The sequence below is a fragment of the Ictalurus furcatus genome, chromosome 17 (genome assembly GCF_023375685.1).
Source record: "Ictalurus furcatus strain D&B chromosome 17, Billie_1.0, whole genome shotgun sequence".
NCBI lineage: Eukaryota > Metazoa > Chordata > Actinopteri > Siluriformes > Ictaluridae > Ictalurus > Ictalurus furcatus.
In genome coordinates, this window is record NC_071271.1 from 4144841 (window position 1) to 4169426 (window position 24586).

General features: G+C 43.5%; 2 protein-coding genes across 11 annotated transcripts in view; one reads left to right on the forward strand and one right to left on the reverse strand.

Annotated features, from left to right (window-relative positions):
- Positions 1-5107: 5107 nt before the first annotated feature.
- pdgfd (platelet derived growth factor d) lies at positions 5108-21425 on the forward strand. 2 transcript variants are annotated; one of them, XM_053646437.1, is made up of 7 exons: positions 5108-5477; positions 12496-12682; positions 15332-15509; positions 17060-17113; positions 17377-17566; positions 18169-18383; positions 20230-21425. In XM_053646437.1, exons 1-7 carry the CDS (start codon positions 5342-5344, stop codon positions 20356-20358), a joined length of 1089 nt encoding a protein of 362 aa, XP_053502412.1. In that variant the 5' UTR covers positions 5108-5341; the 3' UTR covers positions 20359-21425. The 2 variants fall into 2 exon arrangements, with proteins under 2 accessions (XP_053502412.1, XP_053502411.1); XM_053646436.1 differs by lacking the exon at positions 5108-5477 and having other exon boundaries at positions 12303-12682.
- Positions 12602-24586, reverse strand: part of LOC128621001 (cytoplasmic dynein 2 heavy chain 1) — an 83568-nt gene continuing 71583 nt past the window's right edge. For 3 of the 9 annotated variants that reach the window (XR_008388206.1, XR_008388215.1, XR_008388214.1), the window contains exons 95-97: positions 22249-22386; positions 21552-22103; positions 19004-19267 (exon numbers count right to left, since the gene is read on the reverse strand). The gene's annotated coding sequence lies outside the window, so the exon portion shown is untranslated. Of the gene's footprint in view, positions 12664-19003; positions 19268-21551; positions 22104-22248; positions 22387-24586 lie in introns of those variants that run through there. The other 6 variants (XR_008388210.1, XR_008388209.1, XR_008388207.1 and 3 more) reach the window with 6 other exon arrangements.

Sequence of the window (24586 nt, forward strand, 5' to 3'; positions counted from 1 at the left end):
TGTCTGTCTGTCTGCACTTCAGGGATACTTTATGATCAAGAAAAAGCCAAATGTGTGTGTGTGTGTGTGTGTGTGTGTGTGTGTGTGTGTGTGGTGTATACATACATGTACCCAAGTTCACACATACACACCCACACACACCTGTTCTATCCTCTCGGGGAAATATGCTAATTAGGAGAACTTTAGCCAATTGCATGTGTCCCCTTCAGGTGACTGAGTAAAAAATCATAGTTAATCATCCGCAAACTCATTATCCCACATGCGTGTACACACACACACACACACACACACACACACACCCAATATCTCTCTCTCAGACAAACAGCACGCTAGAATGTGAGAGACAGAGCATGGAGAAATTGTGTGTGTGTGTGTGAGAGAGAGAGAGAGAGAGAGAGAGAGAGAGAGAGATTGTGTGTGTGTGTGTGTGTGTGAGAGAGAGAGAGAGAGAGATGGAGAGAGAGATATTTTGTGTGTGTGTGTATGTGTGTGTGTGTGTGAGAGAGAGAGAGAGAGAGAGAGATTTTGTGTGTGTGTGTGTGTGTAGGTGTGTGTGAGAGAGAGAGGGAGAGATATTTTGTGTGTGTGTGTGTATGTGTGTGTGTGAAAGAGAGAGGGCGAGATATTTTGTGTGTGTGTGTGTATGTGTGTGTGTGAGAGAGAGAGAGATATTTTGTGTGTGTGTGTCTGTGCGTGAGAGAGAGAGAGAGAGAGAGAGAGAGAGGTCTCTAGGCTGGCAGCAGCAGGTGGGACCTGATTTAATGGAGTTAATTTGACAACCCCACACACACACACACACACACACACACACACACACACACACAGGTTCCCGTGAGAACACTTTGCGGTCACAGGAATGTGATTATGTATAGTTAGCGCTCATAATCCAATCAGATATCATAATAACCAGATGTTATTATCATTTCTAGGCACTGAAGATGACACAGTTCAGTGTGCTACATACTTCTGATCCAAAAACACAAAGTGCACAGTGTCTGTCTGTCCGTCCGTCCGTCTGTCCGTCCGTCCTCTCTCCAACTCAACAGAACATTTATCTCACAGCCCTGATTGACTGTCGTTGACAGCGCACAGGCCACACACCCTCCACATGGCTACCCTGCTCATCATCATCATCGTTCTCCGCTCCCTCAGTAGCCACATATGTCCCAGAGACAAACTCCACGCGACACCAGTGACATCTCTCGTTCTAGCGAACACAGCCTGAAGGTAGAGTGGGTGGAAACGCAGAACACGGAATACGCAAGTCATTAGCTTTCCTCGTCGTTATGAATGCTCTTCAAGCTACAGTATCCAGGTGAGGTTATTCAAGAAAGAAAAACGATCTGTTTATGGGAAGCATAAATCTTTATGGCAGCCATGTTGGACCATCCGCTACAAAAATGTATGTGGGACCCGTACAACGTGGCAAGAACGGTTCCAAGTCGACGCAGATTCCTATGAAAATCAAACCGGAGCTGTAGCGACCCAGTAGCACTCTAGCACTCTCTGGCGAAAGCATCCGCGTTGAAAGGAACGGAAACGTGACGGACACACAAATCATAAGAACAGACAGTACAGTGTTCGTCCATCGCCTGTCCACCAGAGGTCGCTGTCTGTGGAATACCACAGCCAACTGTCAAATTCACATGCAGCTTGTTAGCCCAATTTATACGCCACTGGTATGGGTTGTTTCCCCCCCCCTCTTTCACTCGCCTACAAAGAACAGAATTATGGGATTGCGGTCACTAAGAAGAGACAGATGGCATGGTCCCTCAGATAAACGACCTTAGACCTTTCCCGGATGATATTCATTTAGGAGTTTGTGTGTTGAATATCATGATATATTGTATAACTGATTATTGACACATCCCTAAAATAAGGATAGCAACCTCGCCCCACAACACACACACACACACACTCACACACACACCGGTGATGGTTTGATCGTTTGTCAGGTTGATGTAGCGTGAAACATGACGCCATAAACCTGAGCCAGAATTACAACAGTGTCTTCTACACTGGATTTGTCCTTGGCAGTGTGTGTCCTTAGCTGTACTATAGACTGCGGCTGAGCTTCGTTAACCACACATTAACTTGGCACTTGATCATTACTTGCATATATTTCAGAGAGAGACAGAGAGAAAGACAGAGGTGAGTGGAAGATCAGTGATGGAGATTAATAAGGTGTTTTTAAGGCTAGTGACGTTTTTTGGCAGAAGCACAATAAAGTCAGTCCCACACACACACACACACATTCACAGTGTGTAGTGGTGAAGTCTCAGCTCCACGATGCAGTTACAGCAATCGGCTATTCAGCAATGCGGGGAGATTGTCACAGGATCTGCGCCTCGTACGTTTTTCGTTGTCTCTCTCGACGCGAATAAGTCAGATTGTTATGTTACTGAGAAACAGCGAAGCGTAAAGACTTTCCCGTGTCTCAACGAACAACTTCAATGAACAGCTTTACCTTCGACTGTTACAAAGCACTGGCATTGGAGACTCCCGTCATGATTGCTAAATACTTCACATCATCAGCATTTATTCATTGAAAGCCATTTATTTTTAGATTTCGATTACTAGGCGGATTTGCCGAACAAGTTCCTGTGGATGTTGTGACAATAGAAATGATACCGTGATGTAGACATTAACGTAAACCTGTAAAGCCACATGGACAGAACTACTGACCAATCAGAATCAAGAATGGATCAGTCTATACTGTGTTGTCATGTGTCACTTGCTTAATGTGTGTGTGTGAGTGAGTATCTGATGTGAGCCCCTTGTGCAGCAATAATTGCAGATAAACGTTTGCAGTAACTGTTGATCAGTCTTGCAGATCGGCTTGGAGGAATTTTATCCCGTCCCTCAGTACAGAACGGCTTCAACTCTGGGATGTTGGTGGGTTTCCTCACATGAACTGATTACTTCAGGTCTTTCCACAACATTTCTATTGGATTAAGGTCAGAACTTTGATTTGGCCATTCCAAAACATTCACTTTATCCTTCTTTAACCATTCTTTAGTAGAACGTCTAGTGTGTTTAGTGTCGTTGTCTTGCTGCATGAGCCGCTTTCTCTTGAGATTCAGTTCACGGACAGATGTCCTGAAGGCAGGTTGTGAAAAACCCTCGCATGACTGCAAAAGACCTGCAGTAAGACTTGGTGTAACAGGCACTGAGGTTTCAGTGAGCACGGTAAGGCGTGTACTAAACGCAGAAGGTTTCCATGCCAGAACTCCAAGACGTTCACAACTACTGACCCAAAAGCACAAGAAAAGTCGCTGAAAATCATATAAATAAGCCACAGAAGCTTTGGGATTCTGTTCTGTGGAGCGATGAAACAAAACTGGAACTTTTCGGCACGATGGATCAGCGGTATGTCTGGAGGAAGAAGAATGAAGAAAGAACACTCTGTCAACAGTCGAGCATGGTGGTGGCTCGGTGATGCTCTGGGGCTGTTTTACATCCTCTGGCACTGGAAACCTGCAGCGTGTGGAAGGCAAGATGGGTTCATTGAAGTATCAGGAAATCCTGGGAGAAAACATCATGCCGACTGTGAGGAAGCTGAAGCTTGGGCGTCATCGGACCTTCCAACAGGACAACGATCCCAAGCATACCTTAAATTCACAGTCACTTGACTTGAACCCCATAGAAAATCTCTGGTGGGATTTGAAGAAGGTGGTTGCAGCACACAAACCCAAGAATATTACTGAACTGGAGGCCATTGCTCATGAGGAATGGGCCAAGATTCCTCAGGAACGCTGCCAGAAGCTCTGCATCTCATTTGCAGCAGGTCATAACAGTAAAAGGATGCTCTACTAAGTACTAAAGATGCTCGCCATGAAGGGGTTGAATAATTTTGAAACTGGAGAAGTCATTATAAGTTGCATTTTCAGTTGAATTTGGGGAACCCACTTGAAGCATCTGTCGTGTTGAACTATTTCAATTGCTTTCGTTTGATTTGTTCAACGCAAACCACTGAAAGTCTGTCCATTTTGACAATAAACCTGATTTGCAATGGTGGGTTGAATAGTTTTGATTGCAACTGTATATATAAAGGGAGAGAGTGAATGAGAGAGAGATGATATAGAGAGATGAGGAAAGGAGACACAAAACAAAAGAGACAGCACTGAAGAAAAAAGCTTGACGGAGACAGAGAGAGAACGAAAGAAACTGGCAGAGCAGCTGTCCTGCATCTGGAATTGTGCCATCATTATTAATCTTTAACCCTCTGCAGTGCCAATGTGCCTTCAGACATGACTAGAAAAATGACAGACTCCCAAAATAGTGCATTATGTAGTGGGTAGGGTGAGGTTTCACGCTTGTTTCCTGCTCCTGTAGCTTACACCAAGTCCTGCCGAGAAGCCACTAAAGGTTAACCACATAAAACTCTGAGACGGTTAGTGCCGTGTGCATCACGTGGATGACAAATACCACAGTAAACTTTATGATTCACAGAAATAAAGATAGACCTTTGGGCAGTCAGTATCTCGATAAAGCCTGTGTGGGGTAAAAATAAAAAAGAAGAGGTCCTGTGAGTCTGTCCAGCATACAGTTTAATTCTTAAATCCTATACTAAAAAAACTCAACCCGGTTACTCATTTACGAAACTATTTTCTTTGACGGAGCAAAAAGAAATGAAATATTTGGCCACAATGTTTCTGAGATGACCGTTATTCATTTCTTCTTTATAGAACTGTTGTATAAAAGCAATATTACCCTCGCAATCGTGCTGTTGTACTGAACACCGGTACGGCTGTGATTACCTCCGGCCTCGAGCCCACAGCTGATTCACAACCGTGCTGATATTTCAGTACACCAGTACTCTCGCTCCTGCGATGATACTTTAATTATTTTATAAACTGATCAAACTCTACTCTATTCTACTGCAAACACCTTCAGAAACCTTCTTCATGTAACACCTGCAAAGGCAAATAATCACGACGACGTCATCCTTAACGTATGACGTCACACGGTGTCACCTAGAGCCCCTTTTGGAGCGTGCAGTAGCTAGTTTCCCCTGAAAAGACCCGGAAACACTCATACCTCACTGCCAGTCTGCTGAACTACGCAGCGGAATTTACGCAATAACTTCGGAAGTTTGTCTGGAGTTTAGAAAGTTTTCTCCAGTCCGCGTGAGTGAGTAGCGCATGCACACCGCTTCACCGCGCGCGCACGCACGCATGCAAACATATCCGAACCCGGACAAGCAGAAACGCGCGCAGACAAACCCGGACCCGCACCTGGATCTACTCACTCCACACTGCAAAAAAAACAACAACAAAAAGCAAAACAAGAGTGAAAGGAACAGAAACAGTCGCGTGAATTGGACCTTTTTAACGCGCGCATGAGGTCGGCGGCGGTGATCTGGCGGGCCGCGCGCCTGCTCGCGCTCGTGCTCGTGTGTTTGCCGCTGGTCGGTGCGCGCGGTGCTCAGGTGCGAGCCGACAAATCGCCGCGCGCGACAAACACGCGCCGAGAAGGTGAGTCCTCAGTTTTTCTCTCCGTCACACCTGTTCACTCTTCATTCAGCTCAGTGTCATCTCCAGGGCCCGAGAACGTGACTTTTCTGTATTTATTCACAAATCACTTTTGTTTACATTTGTGTCGCACCAATTTACCACCGATCTGACCTTCTAGCTCAGGCACGTGACCATCAGCTGTTTAAAGAATGCAGTATATATATATATTTTTTCTTTTATCTGAGAAGGTACATGGAGTACCTTTTTAATTACCTTTTAAAACGTACATCAATGGTCTTCAAGGTTCAATCATGTACCTTTTGAATTAAATAAAAAATGTGTTCAGTAAAATAATAAAGATACAAAATATGTCCCCTTGATGGTACCACTCCAGCAACAAGAAAAAGTTTGGTACCTTGCCATTGTTGGGCCCTTGAGCAAGGCCTGTAACCCTCTCCAGGGGCTCTGTATTATGGCTGACCCTGTGCTCTGACCCCAACTTCCTAAGAAGCTGAGATATGCGAAGAAGAAATTTTCGCTGATCTGTAATGGATATGTGACAAATAACGTCGTTGTCGTCTTCATAATTTCTCAGTGCGTACTAAGAAGTTGGTAAAGAAATCATATGTCCAGCTGTTCTACTGTAGATTATGATTTTAGATCTCTAGACCAGGAATCATTGCATCAGGACCTTCACTGCATCCAGAAAAGGTGCAAGGTTTTTGGAGATATCGACAGATATGAGGGGTTTGGACATGTTTGTGAACAAGTATGAGACATTACGCAACAGATGAATTCTTTTTCATTTTTCTGGACGTATGCGTGAGTTTCCTCCCACCTTTCGAAACAGGCTAGCAAGGGGATGGATTATGTTAAATTGCCCAGAGGCGTGTGTGTATGCGCATGGTGCTCTATGATGTACTGCTGTACAGTTCTGGGTGTATTTCTGCCTCGTGCCCAGTGTTCCCAGGATAGGCTCTGGATCCACCACCACCCCTGACCAGAATAAAAGCGATTACTGTAGATGAACAAATTCTCTGGAAAGACTGTAGGTTGATAAATTCTAGGTATATTTAAAGCAGATATTGGGAGATATTGGAGCTGTTTGGAGATATTGGAGATGGGAAATATTAGCGTTGTTTGGAGATATTGGCGTTTGGAGATATTGGCGTTTGAAGATATTGGAGCTGTTTGGAGATATTGGCGTTTGAAGATATTGGAGCTGTTTGGAGATATTGGCGTTTGAAGATATTGGAGCTGTTTGGAGATATTAGAGATGGGTGATATTGAGGTTTGGAGATATTGGCGTTTGGAGATATTGGAGATGGGAGATATTGGCGTTTGGAGATGTTGGGAGATATTGGAGATGGGAGATATTTGTAGATGTTTGGATGTTCATCTCAAATTGATAATAAAGCTCTGAGTACTGGCCAAAACCCAGTACTGATAACACAGACATCCTCTTAGGATTCTTAGCTAGAGCCAGTGTGAATTTAAGAGAACTTGTTTCCTTGGTTCACCTCCCTGATCCGTGTTGTGTTGATCAACAGCACGTGAACTCATGCCGTTAAACGCATCAGTCATTGTCTGATCAGAGAGCCGACGTATGAGAAGTTACACGAGATGGTATGATGTTTTTAAATGCGTTATTTTTTGGATAGAATTTCTGCACTTAACACAAAGTATGTGGAGATATCTAGGATGTCTAGAAAAGGTATAAAAAGCTTTACTGCTCAACAATTTGGAATGACTTGTCACATTTTATCCAACGCAGATGATTTATTCACTTAAAGGTGTAGTGTAGATGCATTATGTAGTATTTTTGTTTGTGTAGCACTTTTTGTCACAAAGCTGCTTTACAGAACTCTGGATCCTGGATTGTGATTTAGAGTCCTGATACTCAAGATGCATGAAATGACCAAGTGTAAACCGGGTCTCAATCAGGCATGAGGAGTTAAAGAACAGGTAATAGGATTGTGATGAACTCTACAGTACTCTGCAGAATATTGGCGCTTATACTTGCCTGGTCGGCTTGCTAATGAGTTTATGATTTGTCTATCCCTGAATGGGGTGTGTTACACAGTGTGTAATGGTTTAATGGGATTTATTTTGAGCTGATGAGCCACAGGGTTGTGAAACACCCATTATGTGTGTGTGTGTGTGTGGGGGGGGGGGGACAGGGTGTAACACTTTCCTCACTGCTTACTGACCCTGTCTTTACCGCTCAGGGTAATGAGTGTATTTGGTCCAACACACACACACACACACCAACAATGCTATCCTTTTCCATCTCCAATGTTGATGGCCCATCTCTACCATGTCATGGAGAAATCATAAGTGTGTGTGTTACATCAGGGTGTGACAAAAATGACCTCAGGATGTGTTTGGGTATGTGTGTGTGTGCGTGTGTGTGCAGGGAAATTTCCATTCCATATTTATTCCATGAGTATACAAGTGTACAATGATATGAAGCGTGCACTGCTTTGGAGAACACACACACACACTGCCCTTGGTGTGTGAGATGAAGGCGAGAGTGTCGGTGTAGAGGACAGACTGGAAAGAGAAAACATGTGTTCTTTGTAGATAGTGTCTTTGTGTGTGTGTGTGGCGTGTGTGTATTTGGTGATGCATCATTTTTGAGAAAATTTAGTTAAAGCTGTTTGTTAGAAATTCCAAATTGGGAAATCTCTCTCTCTCACACACACACACACACATACATTGTACTAGGGCTGCACGATTATGGCCAAAATGATAATCCCGATTATTTCGATCAATATTGAGTTCTCGACTATTTATCACGATTATTCATTGATTTTAGGGACAACATATTTCCATTGCACTTTCACATTTAAATAAACAGACCGCTGCTTTCACCTCCATGTTGTGCTACATTCCGCTTCATGTACAAATCTTTAACAGTATTTACAGGAGGAAAGACGCAAGACAATTTCTTTTAGGAGCACTTGTGCTCCTAATTACAAAAATTTAGGAGCACAGTTGAAGTTTATTTATTTATTTATTTATACTTTTTTTTTTTTTTTTTTAAGAGATGGTAAAGTTAATGTGCCACAATATAAGTAAATTTAAGTAGGCATGAGAAAACTTGAGCTGGTCAGTTATGACAGAATTTAGGAACACAGTGTGAGCCATGACAAATTAATTTACCTTCTGATGAACTAAATGTAATATTTTCAGTTCATTTTACAGACTGTATGCAAAAAACAACCGTTAACCTGTTCCACCTCGTAAACAAATACAATAAACCTCAATGTTCAGTGTCTGAAGTCTGGTCCTCTTCAATATATTTAAAGCTACACTATTAGACATTTTCCACTGTCATGGTTCTGGGCTGGAGTCAGTTCTCAAACCGCTCTGTGTATATTGTGTATATATCTGAATAATCTCATATAGGATGTGATTGGGTGAGTTCATTTACCCGTCAGATGCAAAGCGCTTTAGTTTAATGGTGTTCATTAGGTATGCACCGATCAGGATTTTTACAGCCGAAACCGATCCAGATACCAATCTTTTTTTGTGTAAGCTTTAATCAGGAGGTCCGTCATAACCAGTTAAATGTAAGCTCTCTGCTCATGGTCACTGTTAATTTAATAAAAATAAAAGCAATGAGATACTGTTGGTTAATTGATAAATAAACAAGCATAAAATATTTATTTTTAAATATTTTAAACAATAAAGAGTACTAATTAAAAGTAGATTAACACAGGCATGATCCATTATTAGGAAAAAGGCTAATAGCCTTCTAAGGAAATAGCGAACTAAGCTTATTTCAAATTGATATTAAGTGCAACCCACAGTAATTAAACACCATTTAATTTCTCATTTTATTTCTATTTTATGAGGTTATTATAATATCTATTTTTTTTATGTTAAATGATTTATTTACAACTAAGCACATTTTCTGTCTTTACATTTTAGTAGTTTTATTTTTGTTTGTTTATCAGTTGTTCCTTTTAGATCGGTTCCCCAGTACAGTGTTGCCATGTCTGCTGCTAATATTGTGTTATTTGGGGGAATTAAATCAAAACATGGAAACTGGAGTTGACTTTTCTAGTGATATCTGGCAACCCTGAGTTTAAATGAAGTGAATTAGAGTTAGTGAAGGAGAGGTGCAGTGTACTGTATGTTTACAGACTGAACAATTGCTACTCTTGATTATGATTGGTGAGGAATTATTTAATAAAGAAGTTTGAATTAAACCCACCTTGTAGCGTTAGCATTATTATTAATTTACTCTGCCCGATGCCGCTGTGTCTACAGGAGCAGGTGCAAGTTTAGGCCATTTTGTGGGATGAATAAATGATGGCGGTTGTGAGATCGGGAAGTTGAGAGAAGCAGATGATGTACAGAGTTACTTGTCATCATACTGGCTTCTCTGCAGTATTTACACACTTGTTCAGTGACCTGAGGAGATGAAAAGCAGTGTGAAAGTAACTGTTGCTCGGTGTAGATGCATTTTGGACTTCTTGTAGTTTTTATTCCGATTGTAAGAAGCTGGCCGCTGGAGCGCTAAAATGCAATTCCGTTTCCGGGTTCTGGCATTACAAAATGACGTCATCCCTGTGCCACTCTATGGTGATTGGCTGTAAGTTTAGGAAGCGCTTGATTTGATCTGCAGTGGCGTTTTCTATGAGCGGAGGTTGAAATTTAAACGTTAATATCGCAGTCGATCATGTTCATTTAATCCTGGGCAGTCAAAATCGTAATCGCAATCGATATCCGATTAATTCTACATTGTACTACACTTGTGAGGACCTTTAACTGACACGGTTTTAATGCAGCTAATTAATGCTACGCTATGACTAAATCGGACCCCAAATAACTACAAATAAAAACATCTTTTTTTTTATACTGTTGTTTTTTTTTTTAAGCTGCAGTTTTGGTTGGTCCCCACAATGTCAAAACTGGCAGATATTCCTATTCTTATAAGGACATTTGGTCCTCACAAATATATATATATATATATATATATATATATATATATATATATATATATATATATATATATACACACACACACATGTACACACACACACTTTTCCCTTACATTAACATGCACAGACAGTAACACACTCATGAGAGTTAGATCTCCAGGTTGAATTGATTAAATAAATAAACTGTAAATTTCAGAGAGTCCAGTTTTAACAGAAGGAGAAGTCTGATGTCATGAGAGGTGAACAGTCATATTAACCTGAAATGAAGCAACTCATTAGTGGGAAGGGCTGAATTAGCAGGACGTGAATAATGAAATTGGTTGTGGGTATGAATTAGCAGGAAGCGAATGACGAAATTGGTTGGTGGTATGAATTAGCAGGTAGCGAATGACGAAATTGGTTGGTGGTATGAATTAGCAGGAAGCGTATGATGAAATTAGTTGGGGTATGAATTTCATTAGCAAGAATTGAGAAGGCCAGTGGTTTACAGATTAGCTGGATTTGAGGTGCGTGAGAAGTAGAGAGGTTTTGTAAGACTGGAAGGAAACAGTGTATGGATTGATGGGAAGTGGAGGTGTTGGTTTGGCAGGAGGCAAAAGGAGTAGAGGGTTCGGACTAGCAGGAACGAGTAGTTCGATAAGTAGTAGTAAAGTGTTGAATATCTGCGAACGAAAGGGTCAGATTGTGTGAGGCCTAGCGTCTGATTTAGCAGGAAGCATACAATCAAATTAGCAGGATTTCCTGGAAGTAAGATTAGCAGGTAATGAAGGGATGGAAGCGTTGGATTTAGCAAGGACACTGAATATGGATAATAAGATTAGCAGAAAATAATAACTGATTGGCAGAAAGTAAATGATCGGATTAGCCTGATTAGCAGGAAGCAAAAATTTGCACAAGACGGTGGTAGTTAATTGGATTATAGAAGTTGATTGGAAGTTAGTGGGTGTTAAGATGGCCAATTAATGAGACGTAAACTTCCAGCTTGACGGGAGGTTTGATTTGTATGAACGACGGACCTGCTCTGTGAATAGTAAGGGGTTAGATAAGTGGAAGGTAAAGATTCGGATTTAACAAGGAGCAAAGGAAACTGATGGATTAATGGGAAGTAAAGTGTTTGATTGAGTGTGTTTTAATGAGTAGTAAGAATTTGGGAATGATGGAATAGAAAGGGCCATAATAATAGGAAACGTTCAGATTAGCAGGAAGTAAAGAGTCAAATTCACAGGTATTATGTGTATGTGACTGATGTGTGGAATTCTTTCTGTATTTCTATTCTAAGAAGCTCCCCCCCCCATTAAGACAATGTTATCATACTAGGACTGAACACCATTATTTTTACTAAACAGCGCCTGTTTCTGTCTCCCTCACTCCTCTCTTTCTGTCTGTCTATTGTTTTTTTGTTATCTGCATGGTGGTAGATGGATTGTCCTGTCAGCTGTATCCTTCCTCTCTGCTTCGTGTGTGTGTGAGAGAGGGAGAGAGAGAGAGTGAAAAAGAAAAAAAGACAGAGAGACATGTTATGACTGGTGGTGTGAGAAATGTTTCTTAAAATGAAAAAGTAGTAGCAAAAATCAAATGTTTTAGAACTTGAGGAAAAAGTGTGCAAGTTGTCCAGCATGAGTGCATTTTGCAACAATGCTCCATGTGTGTGATAGAGAGAGAAAACGTGATGTGTGAGGGTGTTAATTAGAAAGATACAGATCAGAACTGTCGGTCTGTCTTTTAAGATCATGCTCACACTTGGGTAAGCGTGAGGAAAAACAGATAGTCACAGCTGTTTTAGTGTTTCTTTGCTCAGCCTTCCTCTTGATCTCGCATTGACAGTACTAAGGCTAAAAACATGTTCATATTTTTAAAAGGCCTCGTGAATAAGAAAATAGCTTTTTGAATAATAATGAGTTTGCAGGTCTGTATGCAAGGTGGCTCCTTGGATCAGTGGGTAATCATTTTTTGCTGCTCTCTTTCTTTGTTTGTTTGTTTCATTTCTTTCTATTTGTCTCCATTACCTTCTTGCTGTCTGTCTCTCTTGCATAATTATGGTCATTCCCCCCTTTTTGCCTTGCTAAAGATCACCCATAATCTTACAGATTTGTTCTGCCATGAGGAGGTCGTCATGGTGATGGCAGGCGGCCAGATCCAGAGCCCACGGTACCCAAACGCCTACCCGCGCAACCTCCTGCTGTCATGGAAACTGCTGGCCCCACCCTTCACACGTGTTTTGCTGGAGTTTGATGGGAGGTTTGGTTTAGAGGAGCCTGAGAACAACATGTGCAGGTGAGAGATAGGAGGGATGGTGTATGCAGGTGACAAGCTAACTGTTAACAGAGGAAAAAAAAAACTGTTCTTACAGTACTGTTGGGTAAAAGCAGTTAAATTTAGTGAGTGGCTGACTGAGTGGATAGACTGAAGTATGAGTGGATGAACTGATGGATGACTGTCTGATTGGGTGGATGGACCGAAGGATGTGTGGGTGGATGGGCTGAAGGACGAGTGGCTGGCTGAAGGACGAGTGGCTCTACTGGGTGGATGGGCTGAAGGACGAGTGGCTCGACTGGGTGGATGGGCTGAAGGACGAGTGGCTCGACTGGGTGGACGGGCTGAAGGACGAGTGGCTCGACTGGGTGGACGGGCTGAAGGACGAGGGGCTCGACTGGGTGGACGGGCTGAAGGACGAGGGGCTCGACTGGGTGGATGGGCTGAAGGACGAGTGGCTGACTGGCTGGATGGGCTGAAGGATGAGGGGCTGACTGACTGGATGTTCTGAAGGATGAGGGGTTGACTGACTGGATGTTCTGAAGGATGAGGGGCTGACTGGCTGGATGTGCTGAAGGATGAGGGGCTGACTGGCTGGATGTTCTGAAGGATGAGGGGCTGACTGGCTGGATGTGCTGAAGGATGAGGGGCTGACTGGCTGGATGTGCTGAAGGATGAGGGGCTGACTGGCTGGATGTGCTGAAGGATGAGGGGCTGACTGGCTGGATGTGCTGAAGGATGAGGGGCTTGACTGGGTGGATGGGCTGAGGGACGAGTGGCTTGACTGGGTGGATGGGCTGAGGGACGAGTGGCTTGACTGGGTGGATGGGCTGAGGGACGAGTGGCTTGACTGGGTGGATGGGCTGAGGGACGAGTGGCTTGACTGGCTGGATGTGCTGAAGGACGAGGGGCTGACTGGCTGGATGTGCTGAAGGACGAGGGGCTGACTGGCTGGATGTGCTGAAGGACGAGGGGCTGACTGGCTGGATGTTCTGAAGGACGAGGGGCTGACTGGCTGGATGTGCTGAAGGACGAGGGGCTGACTGGCTGGATGTGCTGAAGGACGAGGGGCTGACTGGCTGGATGTGCTGAAGGACGAGGGGCTGACTGGCTGGATGTGCTGAAGGACGAGGGGCTGACTGGCTGGATGTGCTGAAGGACGAGGGGCTGACTGGCTGGATGCGCTGAAGGACGAGGGGCTGACTGGCTGGATGCGCTGAAGGACGAGGGGCTGACTGGCTGGAGGTGATTAAGGATGAGGGGCTGACTGGCTGGATGTTCTGAAGGATGAGGGGCTGACTGGCTGGATGTGCTGAAGGACAAGTGGATGTTCTGAAGGATGAGGGGCTGACTGGCTGGATGGGCTGAAGGATGAGGGGCTGACTGGCTGGATGGGCTGAAGGATGAGGGGCTGACTGGCTGGATGGGCTGAAGGATGAGGGGCTGACTGGCTGGATGGGCTGAAGGATGAGGGGCTGACTGGCTGGATGTGCTGAAGGATGAGGGGCTGACTGGCTGGATGGGCTGAAGGATGAGGGGCTGACTGGCTGGATGTGCTGAAGGACAAGTGGATGTTCTGAAGGATGAGGGGCTGACTGGCTGGATGTGCTGAAGGATGAGGGGCTGACTGGCTGGATGGGCTGAAGGATGAGGGGCTGACTGGCTGGATGGGCTGAAGGATGAGGGGCTGACTGGCTGGATGGGCTGAAGGATGAGGGGCTGACTGGCTGGATGGGCTGAAGGATGAGGGGCTGACTCGCTGGATGGGCTGAAGGATGAGGGGCTGACTGGCTGGATGTGCTGAAGGATGAGGGGCTGACTGGCTGGATGGGCTGAAGGATGAGGGGCTGACTGGCTGGATGGGCTGAAGGATGAGGGGTTGACTGGCAGGATGTGCTGAAGGATGAGGGGCTGACTGGCTGGATGGGCTGAAGGATGAGGGGCTGACTGGCTGGATGGGCTGAAGGATGAGGGGCTGACTGGCTGGATGTGCTGAAGGATGAGGGGCTGACTGGCTGGATGGGCTGAAGGATGAGGGGCTGAAGGATGAGGGGCTGACTGGCTGGATGTGCTGAAGGATGAGGGGCTGACTGGCTGAAGGATGAGGGGCTGAAGGATGAGGGGCTGACTGGCTGGATGTGCTGAAGGATGAGGGGCTGAAGGATGAGGGGCTGACTGGCTGGATGGGCTGAAGGATGAGGGGCTGACTGGCTGGATGGGCTGAAGGATAAGAGGATGGACTGAAGAATGAGTGGATGACAGTGTATGGACTAAAGGATGACTTGATGGATGAGAGGAAGAATAGATGAATTGATAAGTGGATAGAGTGATAAAATAGTTTTTATATAAGATAATGAACTTGTTAAATAGCATGTGATCAAATAAGCTCTTTTTTTTATATATAATTACAGTTTACTTCTTTATATATAATGTAGTTAAAGTGTATAGTTTAAATAACCGCATAATAAAAATATACGATCAAATAAAGGTTATACGGAATAAAGAAACAGAGGTCAGGAACACATCTAAAGTTATACTTTGACCAAACATGCTAACATGTCTAATGATGAATGGAAGCTAGTAGCCTTCAGTTGTCACTAGTTAGATATTTACAGCTTATTCAATTTCCATCGCTGTTGACAGCATTAGCATTTGTGTGTGTGTATGTAGACATGATTTTGTGGAGGTTGATGATATTTCGGAAAGCAGCACCATCACTTGGGGTCCCTGGTGTGGACGGAAAGCCCCGAGTCCCATCACGTCCCAAAACAACATGCTCAGAATCACGTTCAAATCTGATGACTTCTTTGTGGCCAAGCCGGGATTCAAACTCTGCTACTCCCTGCTGGTGAGTCACGCTCACGGTGTTCCAAGAGCCTCGTTCATAGAGTGTAAAGAGTTTTAAGGACTTGTCATCTTAATATGCACACACAAACACACGAGTTTCCAGAAGCAGCTGCTCTCCACTAAACACGTTGTGTAAATATTAGTGAAGAATGTTCCAGAATCAGCATGTTTAAGCCGTTCCAAATAGCCTCCTGAAAATGTGTAGTGCTGCATTGTATTTGGATTAAGGTAGAGCTATTCAAACTGTGTAAAGGAATTGGGAGGGAGGGGGGTACGAGTGAGACGGAAAATACCCCGAAATAAATATACAAATAACCTGCCGACTTTTACACATTTTGTCTAGGGTCTCTGCATTTTAACAACAGAATACAAAAATGCGTGATCAAAAGAGCGTTCTACATGATGTTGGTTGCCACAGGTTCCCAACCCTGGTCCAGGAGCACCCCATGTCCTGTACATTTAGTTGTTTTCCCCTGTCCCCAACACATCCATTTCAATTTAGGAAGGTCTGTTAAGTAGCTGATTAGTTGAATCAGATGTGTTACAGCAGGAAGAAATGCAATACATGTCGATGGTGGTAGTGGGTTACACCAGAACCAGGGTTGGGAACCTGTTGTCCAAGCCATCGCCAGTGTAAAACTGGTGGTATAGACCCCCTGGTTAAATCTGGTAGTACAAACCACATTTCTGATGAAGTTATTCGTATAGCCCCGAATCCGATTGAGTTCAAAGCTCAAATGTACTGTACAGGCCACAAATCCCAGACGAAAGATCAGTGGTATAGACCACAATTCTCTAGGTGAAACCGGTGGTACTGGCAGTGACCCCATGATCCCCACGGTAGATGTGGTGGTACAGGCCATGATTCTCTAGGGTAAAATTGGTGGTACAGGCCACGATTCCTCAGGTAAAACTTGCTAATACAGGCAACATCCCCAGGGTAAAGCCCGTGGTACAGGACCTAATTCCCAGGGTAAATCTGGTGGTAGAGGACCATTCTCCAGGGTAAATGCAGACGGACAGGCCCCCAACCCGTGGTTAAAGCTCTACAGTGTAGGGTAAAGCTGGTGATATTTGGCCACAATTCCCAACGCAAAGCCGGTAGTATAGGCACCAATTCCCAAGGAACATTCATTCATACAGGTCCTGATGTATCCCCCTTTTAAAATCTCTAATAAACATGTTAGAGGAGCCTATCAATCCGGAACGATTGGCATGATGCACAAGTGTTCAATCATTGTATGTTAACAGAGTTATCTGTAATTAAATAAGTGTACATTTAACATCAGTTAAGTACATGTATTAGGGATGGCACAGAAAAATTTGCCCAAAAATGGTTTAAAAAAAAAAAAAAAGTTTCTAGGGAGTAAGTTCTGGAAAAGAACTGTAACGTAGGGCTGATGAGGGGGGAGTAGATCGGTGTATTGGCGAGAGTGTGTGATATGTTAGTGTGTGAAGTGAAGACTCCTTTTAGTGTCAAGATTAATTCAGTGATTCAACTTGTATGTGTCTCTCTACTCCTCTTTCTCGGTTTCTTTCCATGTCTCTCAGGTTGATGCTCCTCTGTCTTATTTGAATAACTTCGAGGCCGTCACAGTTGTGTCGGTAAGCGTGCGCACACACACACACCATCATCAATTCAGTTTTTTTTTTTCCAGTTCTAGATCGTGTAATAGCTCTGACCGTATTCATGCACTATTGTCAATACAGAGTGTCCGCCATTTTCATTCTCATCTCTTTACTTTATTCTTTCTCTTTGTGTCTAACTTATTTTTCGTTCTCTATCCATTCCTTCGCTGTCTTATCTCTTTATATCTGTCTGTCTCCTTTTTCACTTACTCACTCTCTCTCTCTCTCTCTCACTTCAGGATGATGTGTCTGTCTCAAATGCTCCAGTATCAGCTGATGTTTTGGATGATATCATTGCGGGGTTCAGTACAGTCGAGGAGGTTCTTAAACACCTGAACCCACACACCTGGAGACAGGACATGAACTCTATCTACACAAATACACACCAGTACATACCACGGAGCTACCATTCCAACCATGCAAACAAACGTGAGCAACGCACACACACACACATGCACACCGGGAATGATCGTAGTGAATTGTGGTGTCTAGCCTAGTGTTTAAATTACGAAGACACTTTGCCACTCCAATTTTCTGGGTGAAGCCAATGGTAGAGACACAGTTCTGTTTAAACCTGATGGTACAGGCCCAAATTCCACAAGGTAAGGAAAGTGGTACTGGCTGTAAACCCCTGGGTAAAGCTGCTGGCACAGACTCTGATCTGCTTGGTGCTACTTTCCACAGTCCCCTTGGAAAATCACGGGGATTAAGGCACAGTAAACTACTACATTCCTTCCGAAGTCAGAAGTGTGGGTGGAAAGGAGTAGTTAACTGTTCACTTGGTTTTTTATTAGATCACGCAACTGTGTGTCCTCCTCCCTCCACTTACACCCTACTCACATGCACAAACACTTTGAGGCATAAATTCCTATTCAGTTATGTAAGGTGTGTGTGTATGGGCTTGTTGCATTTCAGTTCTTATGCTTCCTCTGGCTTCTTTGATTGTAACGCCTGATCGCAACAGCAAACCCAAACACACAATCGCACCAGTTTGAACACATCCATGACCTCTGTCTCTGTCTGACCGACAGTTGATCTGGATCGTCTCTATGAGGACGTGAGGCTGTACAGCTGCACGCCACGTAATTTCTCCATAAACCTGCGGGAGGAACTGAAAGCCACCAATGCTGTGTTTTTCCCACGATGCATCTTGGTGAAGCGCTGTGGAGGGAACTGTGCCTGTGGGACTGAACATTGGAACTCCTGCACCTGTAGCCCTGCCAAAACAGTCAGCAAGCTCCATGAGGTATTCCACAGTGTCCTGCCACACACACACACACACTAATGTGTCCACAAAAAATCTCTTCACAGTGTGACTATTAAATATTATGGAGGGGAAACTCTCAAAAAAAAAAAAAAAATACCCACCTTCAGGCAATTCTCAACCAGAGCTTAGTAGTAAATAATTATTTAACTGATGATGATGGTGATGGTAAACGGGCCATTTATGATCCATGAATTCCTCCAGATCTGGGTTCCAATTATTTCTGCATATTATATAGTTTTTCAAATTCAGCAGCAGGTTGCAAGCAATGTTGTTACTCCATGTTATAATCCTAAATCGATTGGCATAGTAACCCAACGCCATCTTGAGTTTAGTTCTGTTAGCACAGAAGGATATATACGCTGGATTAGGATCTAATCGCCAACACACCTTTTCAAGATATCGAAAAACATCGTTGCTCCTCAGGAATAGAAAAACATGTTGCATTTTTAAAAAAAATTCTGGTTATCACAAGCGTCGAAATACAGAATTGATATTGGATAAAGTAGTAAACGACCCAGTGAAGTAAACGACCCAGTGAAGTAAACGACCCAGTGTAGTAAACGACCCAGTGAAGTAAACGACCCAGTGCTTGCCTTAGATTGTGGATGTTTTCAGTGTTGTATTTTCTCGTCACGGCGTTTGAGATGGTAGGCTTGTGAGATCGTGTGCAATAGTTATCCTACCATCCTGTCGTGCCTGCTGATGGACAATAGCGTTGCTCGTGGATTTGATGGGAGTGTAATGGAGTATTGTCGGTCGCCGATACCGTCCTGTACGATGACCATCGCCGGTCGTCTCAAGCCGAACTGACAGGTTTGAAACTGCAGCAGGTTTAGACAGAAAAGTTCTTGCTTGGTTTGGACCTGGTGAGTGTTATTACTAGTTTGTTTACATCAGTAAAACGTGTACATCATGTCAACTGTCAAAGCGTTACACTGCTCTGCTTCTTTGGCTCTCTTTTTCATGGCAGACATCTACAATTTAATCCCCTTCTCCAGTAAAAGTCAGAGCTTTACTACTCTGCGTTTTTAACGCGACATATATTACTAACTCTTTTTTGTGTGTGTGTGTGTGTGTGTGTGTGTGTTTTTGGGTTTTTTTTCGCATTTATTACAACCACTGAATATTAAAAAATAGCCATACTAAGCAAGCTGTCAGTGCCATGCTGAGAGAGAGAGAGAGAGAGAGCGAGCGAGCGAGAGAGACTGAGACTGACTAACCTTGGTGTTTAATATCTTATTAAAGATAATTATTTTACAAAATGCTTTATAAACCCTGGCTCGATGATCTCCAAATTCAAAGTGGAAGAACGTCAAAGTCGTTAACACCTATCCTTAAAGGCATTGCATTCTTTACAAAGCTCAAATACGTGTAAGTGGCTTCAGAGTGCCATAACGTGTATGATGGTATAATATGACGTAGGGCTGGGCGATTATATCGATATCGTGATGAAGGATTACGTGATACGCTTTTCGGAGATATCGTCGGTATGGTGATGTATTTTTTTTTTTTTTTAAATGTTTTTAATAATTATAAATGAAATGATACCGAATGGATGCCACTGATTTGATGTCTTTTTATATATATATATATATATATATAAAATTTACTTAAAGAAAAGTATTGTAAGAAAAGTACATATTGGACTTCACTTGGAATTGTAGAAATTCCCTCAAGTATCGTGATATATGATATGATATTTTTGTCATATCGCCCAGCCATAATATGAAACGGTGTATTTCGAATGAAGGTGAGGATGAGGATTGTACATGTGTGATGAAGCATGTGAAAGAATAAGCGTGTGTGTGTGTGTGTGTGTGTGTAGGTGCTGAAGTTCTCCCCAGGACCGAATTTCTACAAAAAGAAAACCAGAGCACGCTGGGTTCTCGAGGAAATCAACCTGCAGCATGACGAGCGGTGCGAGTGCGCGTGTCAATCACAACCACCTCGATGAGACACACACACACACACACACACACACACACACATCCACTCAGTATTTCAAACAGTAACTGATGTAGCTAATGTATCTTTCTCTTTGTCTGTACTTGTCTGTCATTTTTATCCATCTTCATGCACACTATTATTTATTTCTGTTTTATGTTCATTTTCTTACAAAGAAAACAGGATCAAGCTGATCTAAGACTGTTCCTACTTACACACACACACACACACACATTCCAGTCATCTCTCTGGTTTCGGAAGATGAATGTGACAACCAGAGGTGTGTTTTTTTTTCCTTTCCCCACTTGTTATCCAAAACAGTACATTCCCCTCATACCAGCCCTTCCTTACACACACACACAGACAGACAGAGTGCTGAAAGTATGATTGTTGTAGCTCTGGCTGTGAGATTTTGGGTTCCATGTTGGATAAACTGCAATTATTTTCTGTGTCGTTGATCTTAAAACCACGAGTAATAATGAACAGATTTTCGAGGTCCGGCTTTCACCTGTGTGTATTTTCCGGTTACTGCACATCCACACATAGCTTGCTAATAGCGCGCTATTCTAGGAACAGCCGGGTGCGGTATCGTGGCTGACCTTTCACTCTGACCCCAACTTCCTGGGATATGCAAAAACATCATATTTATGTGACAAATAGCATCTTTCTTCCCGAGTCCTTCCTGAATGTATTTCTGAATTTCTCCTGCTTACTCCAGCAGTATTTCCACAGCGTGACTGAAGAAACGCTGAAACATGATGTGCTAATAATGCGCTGATTTGATCAAAACCATGATCTTGACATCTGTGCTTGTCCATGAACTGTGATGTAAAATTCATGAGTCTGGGGACGGGGGGGGAAATAAATAAATAAACCACGCTGTGATTAATGATTTCTATGAAAGTTCTTAGCGAAGACCTAAGTGATGTCGTGGAGTGCTGGTCATGTTCTGTTTAAAACGGCTTTTTCCAACAAGATGGGCTTCGTGTCATTTGACCACGAGGATTAGCCTGGTTACCTGACATTTTGTTATTCCCAACGCCAAAGTCCAATAAAAATGCTAACGCTGTGCATGGGAAAGACATCTCAAGGACATTGAGCAGTCAGATGGAACCCAAAAATTTTACAATATAATCTTTCTCAATACTCTGGCTCTTATTCTCTGATTGCATAGCTGTGTCAAGTAAGTGTAAAAGCGAGTACCTGTCTTTGTAGCGGTGCTGATTGGGCCTTTAGGTCTAGCAGCTTATCTGCTTCAGGGGGGAGGGGGATGATTTTAGGGGGTGTGTGTGTGGGGGGGGGGGGGTGAGATGGTTCTGGAGACAGAGAGACCTGAGGTGTTATAATTTAGCTCTCATCAGATCAAAACCCACTTCCCAGCCGACGCTCACCATTTGAATTCCAACTCCCACCTGTCATAATGACGTCATAATGGTTGTTTACAGCAGCTGACCAATCAGCCGCTCCGAGACGGTCTTATCGCATCACGCTCGCAATTTCCTTAGAATATATATTTTTCTTCTTCTTTTTTTCCTTTTCATACCAGCACTGTTTGAATGCTCAAACCTGATTGATCAGAAAGTATTGGTTAATTTCCAACCAGCTGTTCTCATTTCTCTAGCAACGCGTTCACAGGAACTCGAACGGTGTGCGCTCCACGTTAATCTCAGCCTAATAATAAGTGGATGAAAGATTTGCTGATGTGAGGTTTACTCTAAGGAGTCTCCAGTGTCGGCGAGAGGACTTCCGGTGTCTCTGTAACACGACATGCAGTTCAAACAGGAAGAATGTATGATGTGTTCTTTAATAAAGTACAAATTGACGTTTCGTCGTTGATTATTTTCCTATAGCTGCGCGTCCTGTCATGTTTTATTCCTAACATGATAAACCAAGAACATACCTACACGCGTCCATGTGTTTGTCTGGGACCGTCTGGCTCTCTATTCTTTTCTCCGACTTGCCGAGCTCTACAGGTTTCCGCTCTGTGCGTACGTGTGTGCTCATACGTGTTTCTGGGTTCTCGTCATTGTTGCATCACCTGGAGAAGCAGAAGGTCCAGGATGGAGTGATGAAGATCAGGGAAGAAGACAGATTGTGGGCAAACAGTGTCAGATCCGACAGCTTACAAAATGTGTATGTTTTTACAGAAATGACTTTCTCTGCAGAGAGTGAGAGAGAGAGACTGACTGACTGAGAGACAGGAAGTAATGACTTCACCCTGAAGAGGATGAGTGAGTCATCGTTATAGAGTGTGCCCACATTCATTTGGTTTATTATATCTCAACATTCTCCCTCCACCCCCAACATCCCTCCTGTCTCCGCGCCTGTCTGCAGGGGTGGAACAGCTTTTACATATTCACTTCTGCAAGCATCTGCAAATCGCCAGATTTTCTTTTTAGGCACCGTGTTTTTTCTCTCAATTCGTTCATTCGCCCGTTCCCATCGACTAGCAAACTCTCCCCTATCGCGCAGATCTCAATTAGGGAGCGTGAGGACGAACACGTGCTTCCTCCGAGACGCACCAAGCCGCATCTTTTCTAACTGCTGCTTATACGGCGTCACGGCGGCGTAACACACTCGGAGGAAAGCGCCGTCAACCGTCTTCCGCATACAAAGGGATCGACAGTGCAGTGGTTCGAGGCGTCACGACGCGATGCGGATTTCACTATCATCACCCTGACGTCGATTATTTTCCAATAGCAGCATGTCCTTAATCATCTCAAGATTAATTTAATGACACCTCAAACACTTACGAATACCACAGTATTTTTAAATAAATAAATAAATAAAAATCTGCTGTGGACTGACGAACATTTGTGTAAAAAAAAAAAAAAAGGCCTGCTTTTTAATTCCTAATATGCACGCTCTTCATACTGTCTTTAACCAAAAATAGATCTTCAAGTGTGTGTGTGTGTGTGTGGACAAAAAAAAAAGACATACTGAACAATCTGTCATTATCAGAAAGCGAAGGAGTAATCAATAAATAACTAACATTTCGGTAACTATGGTAACGCCAGCTTAGTAATGCATTCACCTTATTTGTTCTATTAAGCAGAATTCCTCTTTTCCGTGATTCTTATGTGATTCTATTATTTTTTTCTGCAGGCCTGCTTTTCTATGACTTTCTATGGTCCTTGTTTCGCGTGTCTGTGAGACGTGCAAGGCCGTATGGTGTCTCGTTTCGCTAGCTGGTTTGAACGGGAGCTCACAATGCAGAACAAACAGGATCAACTGACACCGGATGTGTTTCTTGAATACAGAGCGCACGCAAGGCGTTAACGGTCTTATATGGCGCTTTTTTAACAAAGTACTTTACACTGTTTCGCATTCACACACTCGCACACCAATGGTAGCAGAGCTGCTATACAAGGTGCTAGCTTGTCATTGGGAGCAACTTGGGGTTCGGTGTCTTGCCCAAGGACACTTCAGCATGTGGAGTCACGTGGGCCGGGATTCAACCCGCTCTACCACCTGAGCCCCAGCACGCAAGGCATTAAACACTCAACTCATCAAAGGATCAATGCAAAGATATTCAAGTTACACTGTTTTTTGTCATTAATTAGGCATCCAAGCAGAACGTTCGTTATTATTATGGGGCAAAGCAGTTAGTTCGGGCTATGTTTGTGAAGAGTGCTTGGACCCCTTAGATCGCTGCTTGTCTTTGCGTAGGGTTCCAGCACACGTTCGCCAAGCAACTGAGTGTGTCTCGGACTCTGCTTGTACATCTGGAACTTTCTGGAATGTGGTGAGGATTGTCCCAAACGCTCGCTTTTACATCCTCATGACTCGTTCAACTCAACAACCAAAACACAAAACCTCGGTCTCTTTCCTTTGCTCTAGTTCTGTCTCACTCACTCGTCTCGCTATCTGTCTTCTCTATCTCCCGTCTACCCCCCCCCCGATCCCACTACATTACAATTTAAACAAGTAGAATTAGAACTGAGATTCCACACACGGTCCTCCTTTTCCTGTTTCCTGTTATTAAGCTCGGTTTCCAGTCAGGTGAATATCCAGAGAGAGAGAGGAAATGAAAATTTGGAACAGCGTGTGCTGAAAGCTTGATGGTGTTATTATTATTACTGTTCTTTTTCATGAACACAAACACACCATTTTCACAGCTAAGTCTGTGTTACCCTGAAATATAGTGAACGTCACTGATTTCAATCTTTATAATATTTATGTATTCAAAGGACGTCACTCTCTTTCTGTGGCTGAATGATGAAAATGGTGTTCTATTG

Bases quoted from the DNA above. Each gene is read 5' to 3' on its own strand.
- pdgfd (XM_053646436.1), top strand. From the start codon at position 12,303: ATGAGTTTGCAGGTCTGTATGCAAGGTGGCTCCTTGGATCAGTGGGTA. The intron at 12,683-15,331 runs GTGAGAGATAGG...GTGTGTATGTAG, and splicing joins CCTGAGAACAACATGTGCAG to ACATGATTTTGTGGAGGTTG. The intron at 15,510-17,059 runs GTGAGTCACGCT...CATGTCTCTCAG, and splicing joins AACTCTGCTACTCCCTGCTG to GTTGATGCTCCTCTGTCTTA.